Genomic DNA, 15,141 nt, shown 5'->3' with positions numbered 1-15,141 from the left:
TCTCTTCATGAGTGCTTTCCACAAATCAATAACATTTGATGGGTCTACAATTTAAAACCAGAGGAAGAAACTGGTTTACTTTGTCTATAAAACATGCTGAGGAAACAAGGTACATAAGAAATTTCATTTGCAGGTCATTGCTAATTTGATGGACGAATAATGTTATAAAGAAAGATGCACCTTCTGGGAGATCTGAAGCCATACATTTATATGCAATCAAATCATGCCTCTTTTCATCATTCCCAGTGCTAACAATGTGCTTTGTCAGAGATCAAGTTTGAGCAGACGAGCTGTATCCCACTTGTGCAGCAGGTCCAGTACTGGTAGCTGGCTGCTATGGCCTCCTTTTTAACTATGGTGGCCAGGACACGAAGCCAGTTGACTTGTACTATAAGAAGGCACAAAAAAAGCAAATATTACAGTGTACAGTAATTGTCATTTTTGTGAGACTGCTGCAACAAGAAAGCGTACTAACACAAGTGACCACTTTACAAAGAAAAAAACCAATGTATTACACTGCCAGATATAGTCTGCCCTCCAATATCCAGGGTTGGAGAACCCAGATGGAGAACTAACTGATGCAGAGCCAGCTCAACCCCAGCTAGGTTTATCAATCCCAGGTAAGCACTGCTGTTGTTTTTTTCCCAAGATTGTTTCAGCCAGACATTGTCTCCACAAAGCAAATCCTGAGGCTGAATAGCATCAACTGTAGGACCAAGGTCTTGATGTTATTTTACTTGTGAGAGCAAAGGGTTTTCTTTAAACACATCTCAGTTCACTTTTGAACCTATTGAGATGCTTCACCATAAGCAATGTAGAATTAGGCTTCCAAAGGCTGCTATAAAAATTCTATATAAATATAAAATTCTATTAAAATACATGAACTTTCTAAATACCAGTTCTGCAAATGCTTAACTTCCCTACAGAGAGAAGTCCAATAAAAATTAAATGCAATTAACGTCTTGTCATAGAAAAGTTCAAAATGTGTCACGGTATTTGACAGATAAAAGCCAAGAAAATAATTCATGGTGAACCAACTCTTACATCAGTTGTCTGAACTTCTGCATGTTGTAGAGAGGGATGAACTACAGTTCACAACTGAGTCAGCATGCTATAAGCAATAGTCTGCAAAAGTTCTCAAGTGTTTTCTTTGATTTGCAATTGTGACCACAGAGATTAGGTATCTCAAGCACCAGCAGAGACCTCCTAGTTGAAAAGTACAAGCAGCAAGAGACAGTAATACGCACTGCTTTTCTGACCGCATTTAGCCCTTTCCAGACTCTTCTACAGATCACAAATAAACAAAAAGAATCCAAACGTGTTTGTCAAGGAGCTGCCTCTCCTACATTATTAAATCCTTTCACTCTTGATTTCAAAGCAGAATGCAACATTATGAGGCTGGACTAACTTGTCCTTACTTGCGCAGTTTCACTAGTACTACAACTCAGATACCAGCCAATGTTGTGGTAACATGTGTTACCTGTTTCTGCATCGTACCTCAACGTAACACTCAACACACTCTCAAACAACTTTCCTGAATTGTTTGCATGTACTATTTAGCAACTTACTTGACTCCAAAACAAAAATAAATGCACTTCATTTAATTAGAGCAACTATAATTGAGTCCAAGTTGGATTAAAACATCTAAATTAAAAAAAAAAAAAAAACCAACCAACCAACCAAAAAAAAAAAAAAAAAAATAAAAAAAAAAACAGAAGTTCAGTTTAGTACTTGTCTGATCATGTACTGCCTTTTAATATCTCTGTTTAGAATATACTTCTTTGAAGCTTTAACTCATGCATCTCTTTCCCAGGAACATCCTGAAGTATGACACTACAGATGGCTCTGTGCTATTTACTTTGTCAGCTTATGCCAGGCAAAATGAACCTATAGCAAAAGGGGCTCAAAAAGTAAGTGAATGCCTGGTATATAGAACATCATGCTTGCCAAAGCTTGGCAAAACCTGAAAGAACGAGAAGACCACTTAGAAATTAAATGAGATATTTTAATGTTGTTTTTATTTGCATAACTAAGTTTCTGTTGAAGAAACTGTAAACATAATTAAGACATTGCCTTATCTTCTTGAGCAAAACAGGAACTACTGTATCTAGTTGAGGATGACATGCGATCACCTCTGCAGTGATCCTTATACGCAACTCCATTGAGCATATTTTCAGCTATATGAGTGCAACAGTATGTTTGACACTAGTCTTCTATTTCTTTCTCCTATGTTAGTCTGCACCATAGTGACCATTTTTTTGCTCTACCCCAATTCACTTCCTCATGCCCTGGTAAGAAACAGTTCTCAGCCATTTACTTTGTCTCCATCAGCAATCAGTCAGAAAGCATAGGCAGAATTCCAATCCTATCTCATCCTCATTTTCACATGGCTCACAGGCTCATTTTTATCTCACATTCCTGACACCATACAGTCTTTTCACTACTACTGATATAAAAACAGTTGAAGCAAGAAGGACACAAAGCCTTTCATCTAGTACTCATACACAGTATCGTTGTGAGAATTACTGATTTCAGTTTTCTCATTTTAATAAACACCTGGAGCAGACTCAATGACGCATACTCAAAAGGAAAGCTACTTCTTTAGAAGAGAAATAACATTCCTTTCGCTGTGTAAAAGGAACAGTTAATCTTTTTTACTGAAGGAATCTTACCTGTAGATTTTTTAAAATATAAATTTCAAAACAACTGCTTCATCTTTTAGAAGCAACCTAAGAAAATCAGCTAAACAACTGCCAGGTACCTTCCTGGCACTTCTGAAATGGAGAGGTACGTTTCAGATGAAACATACTGGAAAGGATACATAGGAAGCTGTATTAATTGCTTAATCATATAATCATTTAGGCTGGAAAAGGCCTTTAAGCTCATAGAATCCAACTGTATGAAGCAAAAGAATGAAGTAAAAGACCTGGAGCAGACTTGCTCAGAATATGACAAAATCAGCAAAGACTGGGCTCCAATGAGTCCAACGCCTGCAACACTGGACATATAAAATGCTTCACGCTTTGAAACTTGATAAGATATGCCCAAATGTTTTAACTTTACCATTTAGTTATTTATGTCTGCTCTTTCTACTTCCAAATATCATTCTGTAAACAATTATGTGAATGTATTTAGCCTACAGATCATCTCAACTGATGACTGAAAAATACATTATGAAAGGGAGAAGCCTTGATGTATGCCTGGTAAAAACAGCTAGAGAAGCAACGCCCCCCTCAATGCTAACAGGAAGAGTACAAATTACCTAGCACTCTTCCCTCTCAGCACCCCAAATTCAACACTGAAATGAATGCATGCATTGACTATGAATTATGTTTTTTTCAAAGTAGGTTCATTTGCACTGTATTAAGTAAAGCACAAAAAAAGCCTGTAAGGCAAAGGTCCGTGTCAATCAGAAAAAAAAAAAAAAAGTATATTAAGAAGATGCTAAACAATACATACAAAGGAATAAAATGGACACATTAGTAACAAGACACGGTGCACAACAAATCCCCCTTTTTCTTTTTCCCCTCCCACCCAAAATGACACATGGTAGACTGCCCCAGCATCTGCGAAGCACAAACTCGAGGGACAGCAGCCTAATTTACTACCAAATGTCAACAGGCAACCATGTCAGGTCTTACTTTTGGCTGGGTAAGGTGTTGGGCTCGGCTATCATTTCCGCTACATTATTTCAGCAGCGCAGGCAGCAGCTAACACGGGCAGCACTGCTTCTCAGGAAACTTCACCAAGCTCGGTAGTGTTAAAAACTCAACAAAGCTTCGGGCTCTTGCCGTCGAAACAGCCGTCAAAAGCTGCCAAGAAAATAAAACAAAAAGGGTTAATTCCGGGTGGTTCTCCTAAAATTAAGTCAGAACGCCTCCCGCAAACCAAGTCTGCAACTTCGAGAAATAAATCCATCCCAAGGGGAGCGTCCGGAGACGGCACTGCTGCACCCCGCAGGAGCCCCGCCGCGGCAGCGCGCACGAAGCCGCCGGCGGTCAGCGGGCTGGCAGGGGCTGCACGGCCTGTCCATCCCTCCCACCTCCTTCTCCTCCTCCTCCCGCATCGGGCAGACCCCGCAACGCCGGCGGCACCGCACCGCACCGCGCACCGGCGGGGCCACCGCAGGGCCACCGCCATCGCAGCCGCCCTGAGGGGCGGCGGGTCGGCCCGGGACCGGCGGGACCTTCACCCACCCGTGCGCTCCCGTACATAGCCGCGCCGGGGGAGGCTGGGGGGCGGAGCGGCGGCAGTCGTGGCCCAGGCGGCGGCGGGACGAAGGGAGAGGGACGGCGCAGGACGCGACACTCACCTGCCCCCGGGGACGCGCCCTCTCCCTTCGCTGCGGCCGCTCGGGCCCCGGCTCAGCGTCAATCACGGCGGTGCACGGGCACGACCCAGCCTATCAGAGGCGAGTATCGCTATCATGTGGTCCGCCACAAGCGAGTGGGCGGTGCAGGTTCGCGGTGCGCCGGTGCCTTTGGGGCTTCCGTAGCGGCCGGGGTGAGGGCGGAAGGACGCGTCCGGAACGGTCCGTTACCGCTGCCCTGCCCGCGGGAGGGCTTGGAGGCGATGGGGTTCGGCCGCCTCTCGCAGGCGCTGCTGCTGAACTGCCGGTGGGCGGCGGCGGCGGCTCTCGGCGGGGCCCGCTGCCGCGGGGGGCCGCTCTCTGCCCGCCCGCTCAGCGCCGCCGTTCGCCTGCGGGCTCCTCAGCGGCCGCCGGGTAGGGGGGAGCCGCCGCGGGCGGGCGGCGAAGGGCGGTGGAGGAAGGCGGAGAGCGCCGGCGGGGGTGATGATGATGATGAAGAAGAAGAAGAGGAAAGTGACAGTGATGAGGAGGACGACTCGGCGCTGGAGGAGCTGCTGGGCCCCTCCCCGCTGTCCGTGGGGCCCGGCGCGCAGCGCGTGGCCGTGGTGCACCCGGCGGTCAAGTGGGGCCCCAAGAAGTCGGCGCTCACCACGGGTGGGTGTGTGGCCGCGCCGGGACCGGGGCCGATCGGGGATCCGCCGGCGGGGTTGGGCCCTCACGGGTGCCGGCAGCCCGCCGTGCCGAGCTGCCTTCCCTCTGTCCTCGCCTCAGGTCCCAGGCTCATCCCTGTTCTAAACATCTGCGGCCCGCGGGAACGCAGCTGGGAAATTGGTGCTGGTGGTGTGGGGGATGGAGCCAGGCTCTTCTCGGTGACAACCAATGATAGGACAAGGGGCAACGAGTACAAACTGAAACACAGGAGGTTCCACTTAAATATGAGAAGAAACTTCTTCTCAGTGAGGGTGACAGAGCACTGGAACAGGCTGCCCAGGGGGATTGTGGAGTCTCCTTCTCTGGAAACATTCAAAACCCACCTGGACACATTCCTGTGTAGCCTCATCTGGGTGTTCCTGCTCCGGCAGGGGGATTGGACTAGATGATCTTTCGAGATCCGTTCCAATCCCTAACATTCCGTGATTCTGTGGGTAGGGCCGTGATTACAGTGTTAAAACTGCCAAATATAAACTCAGAATACAGGTCTAGGTCAGTGTAGGTGGATAATGTTTTAAAGAGGATGCACCCAGGTGGCTGTTCCTGGACTTTGACCTGTGAATCACACTGACTTTGGGTCTTAGACAGCAGAACAGCTTGGTGCACAGAGTATTTAGCTTGTTTAAAGAAGCAGCCAGGTTTCCCCCGTATCAGCCACATGTTAGCGGCCTTCAGTCCTCAGTTGTGCTGCCTGGTAGGGGTGGGGCAGGAGTTCTTCAGCCTTATGCTTACCCAGAAGTTGGCCAAAGAGTTCTCCTGTCCATAGAAGAAAGTGGTGAAGATGAGGTCCTATGTAACTAAGTCATCCCATGGACTTCAAGGAGTGCCTTTGTGTAGTTACACAGGGATGCAATTACAAAGTATTCCTTTAGAAGGACCTTAATTAGCATTGCTACTCTTGGATTTCTCTCAGAAATCTATGTAGCTAATACATATACCTTAATCATGCATGCTTCAGATATATGATGAACGTGGCGTAATGATGTTTCTCCAAGCAATCCTCTAATTACAGAGTTGCAATAGAAAAGATTAAGCGTTTTGTAAGTTTGTTTTATATATGTGTCAATTTATATATGATACTCCTTGTATTCAAGTTCATTATGTGATGAACCTAGCTATAATTCAGTTTTGTTAGTGCTGCTAATTATAATAAATTTTCGCTTTGCAGAATAAAGTTTGTAACCTTTTCAGAACCTACATAAGTATTCCTATTTTACAACTGAAAAAAACAAAACAAACAAAAAAAATGAAGGCACCTTTCTGTCCAGACATACAGAAGAATAGCAGTGATCCCTTTCCATTTATTTAGGCCCTCCAGATGAAGAGCCCGAAGTCTGAACAAATGTTTTGGAATGATTGTAGGAACACCACAGGTGCAACAGGAAATCTGTGCATTTTACAAGGAACACTAACAATATGAGGAGAAAGAGGATCATGATTATCTTTTAAAATATAATACCTTTTGGACCAAGGTAACCTTATTAATGCATCGATTATGTTTTGCTATCTAGAGAAACTTCACAAATCCAATGAACAGAAGAATTTATTCTCACTTGGCAAATCAAAACTGGATCTACTGATCTGATGTCCATGTAGTCTTTGTGATTTTTGTGAAGTCCTCAAAAGTCAGTGCTTTGCCACGTAGATGTTTAAAATAAAATGCCCCAAAATGACAACCCAGAATGCAGGACTGGAATTGGCTGGTTTTAGCAAGTCGTAGCTCAGTGTAGGTCCTCTATGAATAAGAACCGGTGAAGTGAGCAGCAAGATAATGGTTTATAATATTGCCACAAAATGGCAAGGAATTTATCACGTGGCTTTGTACTCATCTAAAATTACAGAATTTATTTTCCAACTAGTAATTAATTTTACTTGTTGAGGCAAAAAGCTTGGTATTTTATTTTATTTTCTTTGCTGATGATACAGTTAATTTTTTTTTTGAATCAGCAACCACAGAAATAACTTGTAGTGGCAGAAAGATGCTTTCTGTGGTAAAACTGCATCAAACTAGAAGTTTAATTATTCTGATTAGAGGTAAGACATTTTGCTCTTCGTGCTACTGCTTAAAATAAAATAACCTAGTAGAATATCAGTGTAACAGTCTTTACCTGTTCATGCATGTAATTATTGAAAAATCTGAGAAGGGTTATGTTGTTTGTTTGTTTGTTTTCTGGTGTTCCTAAAGCTGAATTACAGATTGCTGAAGCTGTTGCTCTTGTCGATACCCTTCAGAATTGGACAGTTTTAGATAAAATAATTATTCCTACAAAAAATCCGGACAAGAAGTTTATTTTTGGCAAAGGAAACCTTCAGGTTTTGACAGGTAAGGACTGAGATTTTTTCAGCACTGCATCATTCTAAATGGAAGACTTCAGTAACTGAGCTGTTTAAGTATGAAAGCTGAAGAGAGAGAATTTTGGTTTTCCATCTTGCAGGTTTGCAAACAAAATTCAAAGATTTGTTTTAAGATCACAAAAGCAACACAGAATAGAAATAACCCATGCTCTCTGAAAATGTGTGAGACAACTCAATCCCTACGTTTATGTGATTGACATAAGTGAAACTGGCAGCTGTTTTACATAGTACTAAATTAGCGCAAATACAACTGTTCTGTGAAGAATATGATGACATTTGATATTTTATGAGCATTCTGCTCAGTGAAAAATGGTTTTATATTCTGTATATTTTAAAAAGAGAATTGACATTTAACACTTTATTTTGTAATGGTTATCCGTCTTTTAGAAAAGATTAAAAAATTGCCCCATGTGACAGCTGTCTTCTTGAATGTGGAAAGAATATCTTCACTAACAAAGGTAATTAAATATAATATCAAATCATATTCTTTACATCAGTATTGTTCAGAAGCTGTTGATGCTATGAGAAGTAGGGTTGGTTCTAACTCTGAATTTGCAAATGGTGATATATGAAGAGACCTAGACTGAGTTTTGTGGAAAATAAATGCCTGTTACATTTGTCCAGCTGATATATATGTTACCAGCTCTCATGCGTGACATTTTCCAGCAGCCTAATAGCTGTTTGCCACTAGCTCTACTTAAAATGTTGGAAAAGTTACCCAAGATCTTTTTCACAAAATAAAGAGGTGATAACAGAGCTTTTGTTATGAAGAATGCCTACAGTTTGGATTAGTTTATGTGCACATATAGCACTATACTTTATGGATAGCATATTTTTCTATAGTTCTGTGAGTGCTGGATTGTATTTTGAATATGAGGTGTAAGTTCAGAGCAAGTTTATATTTCAGTGTTTCGAATATTTAAACTTTCATTCCTAACAGTTAAAAAGAAACTATATTTTAAATGGACGGATTGCACTGAGGGGAGGAGCATGCTTCCCTTTTTTTAACAGTATGGCGCATGAACTGTAGATGTTCTTTCAAATGCTTAGAGAAACTGAAATACATAATTTTTAGGTTTTTTGCATGTACAGCATCATACAGGGTGTAAAGTGCATGTAACTGCATGCAAACGTTAGGGCTTTGCTGATAGTTTTGAATGCTTTCCCTGATTATAAAATGGACAGAGGTATTAAATATCTCTAGAAGATAGTTATCTCAAGTGCTTCAATTTATGGATGAAATGAAAGTTGAAAATGTTTCATTTCAATTTCTTAGTTTTTATTCCCTGATTTATAGTATGAATACTTTTAGCACTGGATCTTAAGAGCAATTTAACAAGGCTGATTCAATAAAGTGTTTGAGTACATAAAACACTAGCATTCTGGATTTTAGAGATGGCAAACTACTGCATACTTTGAGTGTATCCTATCCTTTCCCATACCAGCACTTCATAATTATTTTTTGCAAGGACTTAACCACTGAGATTTGTGATTCTGAAATTTACTGTAAGAGCTGTTGTCAGAATCCCTTAAAGGCAATGGAAGGTTTCTCACTGAATTTGATGGGCCTAAACCCAAAGTTCTACCTTCTAAACTCTCACCTTTCGTCATGGTCAACTAAATTTTGCCTTTGCGTGCTCATTACCCATCCATTGAAGTGTAATCATGAGATCCTCTGAGTTCAAGTGTCCATCAGCTAAGTATAACCATAGTGCTGTGTAGGAATTGGTGTACTGGTACTGCAGGGGACAGAAAACATGCAGGTTATTTTGTTTTACATGGCTAAAGAAAGAACTAGAAGATGCCTGGGGCGTGAAAGTCTTTGACAGATACACAGTTGTACTTCACATTTTTCGTTGTAATGCCCGGACCAAAGAAGCAAAACTTCAGATCGCATTGGCTGAAATCCCGCTTCTCAGGTACCTTGAGCTGTGCAAATCACATACTGATACTTATATATCCTAGTGACTATTTCTTCACAGCAACAAAAATAGTAATACTGTACTGTAAAGAAAAAACACACTGTTTTGGTGCTTGCTTAGTATGCTCAGTGAATGATTAGAGTATAGAAGTATTTACTTTAATGTCATTGTTTTAAGCTTCTGCAGTGCTGACAGGCAAAACCAGAAAGTGTTCAATAGATAAAAAATATATTTCTCATGAAAAGGTCTCGATTCTTTGTAATGCAGAAGATGGATTGCAATAATGTGTAGAAACTGGATATGTGAGTCCCGTATATGATATTGATGGGTTTAATAAGAGAAGTTATAAACAAGGAAGATTAAAGGAATTAATTTGTATCTGAATTTTCCATGTTTCTACAGTACATGGAATAGAAATAATTGTACATGGAAGTTGGTGTGAGTTGCATGGATGTATGAGAGGCATCCTTGGCTCTGAAATTTCAGAATAGCCTTTATAGTTTGCTAGGAGAGCTGTATAATTTTTCAAACCACAGTTGAAGAGCGAGCAAAATCTGGATTTTTTTCACGAGGATGTTTGCCATGAGCAGGTGTCATTCAGAGCTCTGTCGTTTCGTGGGTTTATTTGTACTATTAGAATATCACTCCTGCTTCATATTTGGTAGGCATTGATTAAAGAAAATTGCTTCTAATTAACTGTTACTTCACTGCCAGGTCAAATCTGAAAAATGAGGTGGCTCAGCTAGATCAGCAGAGGGGTGGATCAAGATACATTATGGGCTCAGGTAAAGTCTAAATATTCTCATGAATTAGATGATATTTTTCCTTCACAGCCTTTAAACAAATTTATTTGCATCTTATTTTATTTCCAGGAGGCCAGGAGGAAAAACTAGGAGTGTTCTGCATCTGATTAAGTGAATCTACAAAAATTTATTGGAAAGTAACTTTAAGTTTCAGTCTGTACTGGCTCAATAAGTGGTCATGGACAGAGTATTTGCTGCCAGAGGGGTCTGTCATAAGTGTACATGGTTATTCTAGAATGCTTAGCATATGTTTCAATAATTACTTATCACTCTGTCTTAGGCAAGGGTACATGGTTTTAGTTGCTTATTTATAACTTCATATGCTCTAGTGATAACTCACTTGATTTCCCAATGCACAACATCACTTGGTTTACTTTTTCTGTTGTAGACTGTTCTGCCAACTATTCGTTTGTATTTTTCAGGTGAAACATTCATGGAAACACAGAATCGTATCTTGAAAGAAAAGGAACTTAAAATTAGGAATGCCCTGGATAAACTAAGAAGAAAAAGGTCTTTACTTAGAACTCAGCGCAGAAAACGCGAGTTTCCAGTTATCTCAGTAATGGGCTATACTAATTGTGGTAAGCAAAAACTTGTGAAATTGTAACAAGAGCTAACATTGTCTAATTTTGAATTAGAAACTCTAACCAGAATTTCATTTCAGTGTGAATAGGCTTTGTATTTTAATTAGTTTTTAAATTGTGTAATTAATATGTGTCAATTAGGGTATAGTTAGGAAAGCAAATTATGCTTGTTGTAGTTAGATTCTTCTTTTTTTGCTGTCTTCAAGACATGTTTTGGAGAAATGCTTGCACCTATTGTGCCAAGAGATTTTATATATAGTGCTGAAAACTGTATTACTACTGTTCCTTTATATGAATCTTTCTTACTTCAATCTAAATAAAGATAAAAGTTTTTTACTATTCCTTTTATTTTCTTATAGCTTACACAGTGGATTCTTACACAAGGCATAAATAGACTTTGGACTAGGTGTTTTTTCAGGTTACATTATTTTAAGACCATTTCATTTTCTTATCGGACCTTTATAAAAACAAGCTTACCTTGTGCTAATTATGTTATCAGTTATGTACGCAAAGATTTGGATTACACTGTATGTTTTTCTTAAATGTCATACTTCCATACTTTTAAAACTGAAGATTCAACAATGTGTGTACATGTGTCTATATATATATATCTATATATCTATATATATAATAATTTTGTACCCATAGTTGAAATACTTTAACTAGGGTATATACTGAGCACTTTAGGTTAATGATTAAATTCTGTTAAATATTCACTGAATTAAATAAATGTCTCCAGTATGTTGTTCATGAGGAAACACTTTGATCATCTGGTGATTTTGCAGCATAGCTTCCAGATGTGGCCCTAAATCCACTTGCAAGTTATAAAAGTTAAGACTGTCTTTGGATTTCCTAACATCCTATAGACAACTAATCATAGGTTAGATTTAAATTAGTGAAATAGATATGAAAAAATATGAAAAATATGTTACAACTCAACTGAGCCTTGCAATTTATATATTTTTACCTGAAAGAAGCCATTACAATCTTGTCCTTTTTTCTTTAATTAGGAAAAACTACCTTGATCAAAGCCTTGACTGGTGAAGAAGGACTTCAACCCAGAGATCAGCTGTTTGCCACTCTTGATATTACAGCCCATGCAGGCTACCTGCCCTCGCGTATGGCGGTCATTTATGTTGACACTATTGGGTTTCTGACTGATCTCCCACATAACCTAGTTGAGTCCTTTTCAGCTACGTTAGAAGAAGTGGCTTACTCGGTAAGCAGTCAAATATAAAAGTTGAGAAATCAAAAATATTTCCTTTTAGATAGTCCTCAGCCCTTCAAAAAAGGGGAAGTTAACTGGCATGCTGTTCTTAGTGAAGTGTCTGGCTGACTACAGTACTCTCCTAAGAGAATGAGGTAAATATCTTACCATAGCCATTTTTCTGACACTTGAAATCACGCAGAATATGTAGATATGAAGAGATTTGAGAAAGGGTTTATTTGGATCATATGTGTCCTTCTCCATGGTATATTAACCAGCTAAATCAGATTTTGCTGCTTAAATGTATGAAAACCTAAACAGTGCATCAGAATAAGTTGAGGTCAGCTTTCTTGAGTGAAATAAATGAATGAAATCAAGCCTCTGGAATGATTTTTTTTAACTTAAGGTTTCCCATAGCACTAGAAGTGGGCGATTGTGATGTGATGCAGGCAGCATGTAATAAAAATAAATGTACTTTTCCAATCATTATCTGATTAAAGTTAGTTTCCTGTCTTATCGCACAGTGTAAAGCTGCATATACACAGACATTTAAACAAAAAGCCTATATTGTCCAAGAGATAGAATTCAGTGGTAGCTGGGTGCCAAAATGCTGCTGAGGATTAGACTCTTCACCATGTAGTATAATAATAGGCCTTTCAACACCTGGGTGCAACTGTCCTGTTTGTCTCTCATTCTGAAGTGTTAAATGAAAGGCAATAAATTTCCTTTCAGTAATTTTCGGAAGTTTGAAGCGGTATCTTGAGCAAAGACGACGAAACATTTTGAATGTAAATATTGAATTTGGTTGCTTGGATTTTATCATGGCAAACATGATTGTGCACGTACTTGAAACTTAACTTTTGTATAAAGCTTTCTAAGTGAAGCATCAGTAATAGTATCTTCGGAGCTAAGAATAAGGACAAGGAAAATTTTGAATTTAAAAATAGAATTACAAGGTACATGGGGTTTTTTCTTCCATTTTTGAAACCGTTTTTCAACCATTACTCTTCTAAAACCTTTTTAGAGTTCTCCAGTATTTTTGAAGCCTTATTGTTACACAGCCTTGGCTTTGAAAAATTAGATATTTTTTTAAATCTGAATTCTGTAACTAGCTTGATAGACATGGTTTGTTTCAGGGTTGATGGAGGCAACTCGTACTCACTGTGAAGTGAAAGACTAAACTGCTTCAGATTTTCTTCCATCATGGTACAAAAAACAGTATTGGTTTAATACTGGCATAATAGTTTATTTTACAGTGTTAACCTGCCAGTGTATTATGTAAAGCATAGGAAAGTATCTTCTATGAATTAGCAATGCAAAAATAGTATAAAATCTCTGGTGTGTTTCACTGAGTAACTCTCTTGTATATGTATGCTTGCTAGGATCTGATAGTTCACGTGAGGGATATTACTCATCCAGAAACCAACCTCCAGAAAGCAACTGTTCTGTCAGTTCTGAAGAATCTTAATCTTCCCAGCCATTTATTGGACTCAATGGTAGAAGTTCATAACAAAGTGGATTTGATAGAAAGGTAAGCAGGAGATGCTAAGTATACTTAAATATTTCTTATGGTCTGGAAGCTTTTTAATTCTTAGACTAGAAAAGAGCTCCCACACTTCTAAATACATTTAATAATGTTTCTCAGTCTTTTACATATGTAACTATAGTCTTAAAAAGAATTCATTATCTTTTAATTATTACAAAATAAATCACTTGAGTCATACAAGAAATGGCCTCTGTAGGAAGGTGCTCTTATAAAGTAACACAGTTAAATTGCCCATGCTTGGAATATTTTCACAACTTAATCTTCATGAGTAGATGTGCTAGCAATTGTTACCTTTCAGGTATAAACCCGCTGAAGAAAATGCTTTAGCCATTTCTGCTCTACATGGACATGGTTTAGAAGAGCTGAAAGAAGAAATAGAGAAAAAAATCTTGACAGCAACAGGGAAGAAAATTCTGACAGTTAATGTCAACTTAGAGGGATCACAGCTAAGGTAAATAATTTTGAACTGTAAGAAGGACTTGGAGACACATGAAACTCTTAGTCTTGCATGTCTTAAAATTTCCGAGTCATATCATACCGATTTTCATCTGCGTTAAGAATTACAGGGATAATCATCAAAGTTTTCTGACCTATTGAGAAAAAATATCCCCATTAGGTACCCTGGAGTCTGCTGCTGAAAGTGTCCTTCACAGAGTTCTGTGTGTTAGTAGAATAAAAGATACTTCCTGAAAGACCATGCCATGGGTTCTGGAGCCAGGTTTTTGCTAACAACACAAATCTGAAAGATTTAGGAAAACATTATACCCTATTTCCAAAGAGCAAGTAGCAAATGAAAAGCTAAGCAAAGGACTTCATCTTTTAAGGTGTTAAATTACCCAGACTGGGACATGTTGACCTAAAAAAAAAAAAAAAACCACATGTTTTATGCAGTATGATGTCATACCTTTAAGATGTTAATATGCTTTTACTTTTACAGTTGGCTCTATAAAGAAGCAACAGTTCAGGAAGTGGAAGTCATGCCTGAAGATGGCACAGCCAGGGTCAAAGTGATAATCGGCAATTCTGCGTTTGGCAGATACAAAAACCTCTTTCCTAACAGTAAGATTTTTATGCTGTGAAACTGCATCCTTTTCAAGGAAAAGAAACTGATCTCATTAAGAAGATGTGAAATGAACTTAAGGACTTGTGGGTTGAAGAGTGTATTTCTTCCCCAGTTGATGTTTTTGATGCATTTTAGAAAGGGCCACTGCTTCAGACAGCTTCTGTATGGAAACAATAAGAGCTTTGCGCTTCATTCTCTCGGCAAGTGCAAGGACAGCACTGAATTTTTAATGTTGAAAGAGTTGTTGGTGACAAGCTGTGGACCTGAAACACAGGGAAATCATGGGAGAGCATCTGAATGAACCTTTAGAAAAATACTAAGTTTCTTATATAAAGTTTTTTATCCAATTTTTCAGAATAAAGTATTTATTATAGCTAAGGTGTCTCAGATGGTCCTCAGAAAATGAAACTTGGTGAATAAAATGTTGTTGGCTGTATATAAATAATACAGATAAGTTAATGTGTTTTGCTTGAATACATATTTAAGTAAAAAAACTGCCACGTCTTATTGCAGTGAAGCAAAAACCATAGATTTGTATATTTAAGCAATAAACATAGTTAGCTCTGTATATCTTTTACCCATACTGTTTTCTTGCCTACAGTAATTTATCCACAATACTTATTACTGTGTTAGTTCTAAAG

General features: G+C 39.3%; 2 protein-coding genes across 3 annotated transcripts in view; one reads left to right on the top strand and one right to left on the bottom strand.

Moving 5' to 3' along the window:
- Nucleotides 1–4,362, bottom strand: part of LOC309435288 (cohesin subunit SA-2-like) — a 63,803-nt gene extending 59,441 nt beyond the window's left edge. Inside the window, exons 1-3 of one of the 2 annotated variants that reach the window (XM_082043352.1) lie at nt 4,313–4,362; nt 3,642–3,812; nt 181–388 (exon numbers count right to left, since the gene is read on the bottom strand). In XM_082043352.1, the coding sequence (XP_081899478.1) occupies nt 181–206 (26 nt within the window). In that variant the 5' untranslated portion in view covers nt 207–388; nt 3,642–3,812; nt 4,313–4,362. The remainder of the gene's footprint in view (nt 1–180; nt 389–3,641; nt 3,813–4,312) is intronic. The other variant, XM_082043351.1, reaches the window with a different exon arrangement.
- A 151-nt stretch (nt 4,363–4,513) lies between these two features.
- On the top strand, nt 4,514–15,083 carry GTPBP6 (GTP binding protein 6 (putative)). The gene is made up of 10 exons (XM_082043357.1): nt 4,514–4,963; nt 7,206–7,343; nt 7,763–7,833; nt 9,164–9,294; nt 10,012–10,082; nt 10,523–10,681; nt 11,695–11,903; nt 13,274–13,422; nt 13,736–13,888; nt 14,375–15,083. Exons 1-10 carry the CDS (start codon nt 4,573–4,575, stop codon nt 14,514–14,516), a joined length of 1,614 nt encoding a protein of 537 aa, XP_081899483.1. The 5' UTR covers nt 4,514–4,572; the 3' UTR covers nt 14,517–15,083.
- Nucleotides 15,084–15,141: the final 58 nt, after the last annotated feature.

The sequence above is a fragment of the Streptopelia decaocto genome (genome assembly GCF_964273445.1).
Source record: "Streptopelia decaocto genome assembly, chromosome: 1".
Taxonomy (NCBI): Eukaryota; Metazoa; Chordata; class Aves; order Columbiformes; family Columbidae; genus Streptopelia; species Streptopelia decaocto.
This window is presented reverse-complemented; position numbering and strand designations above follow the sequence as displayed.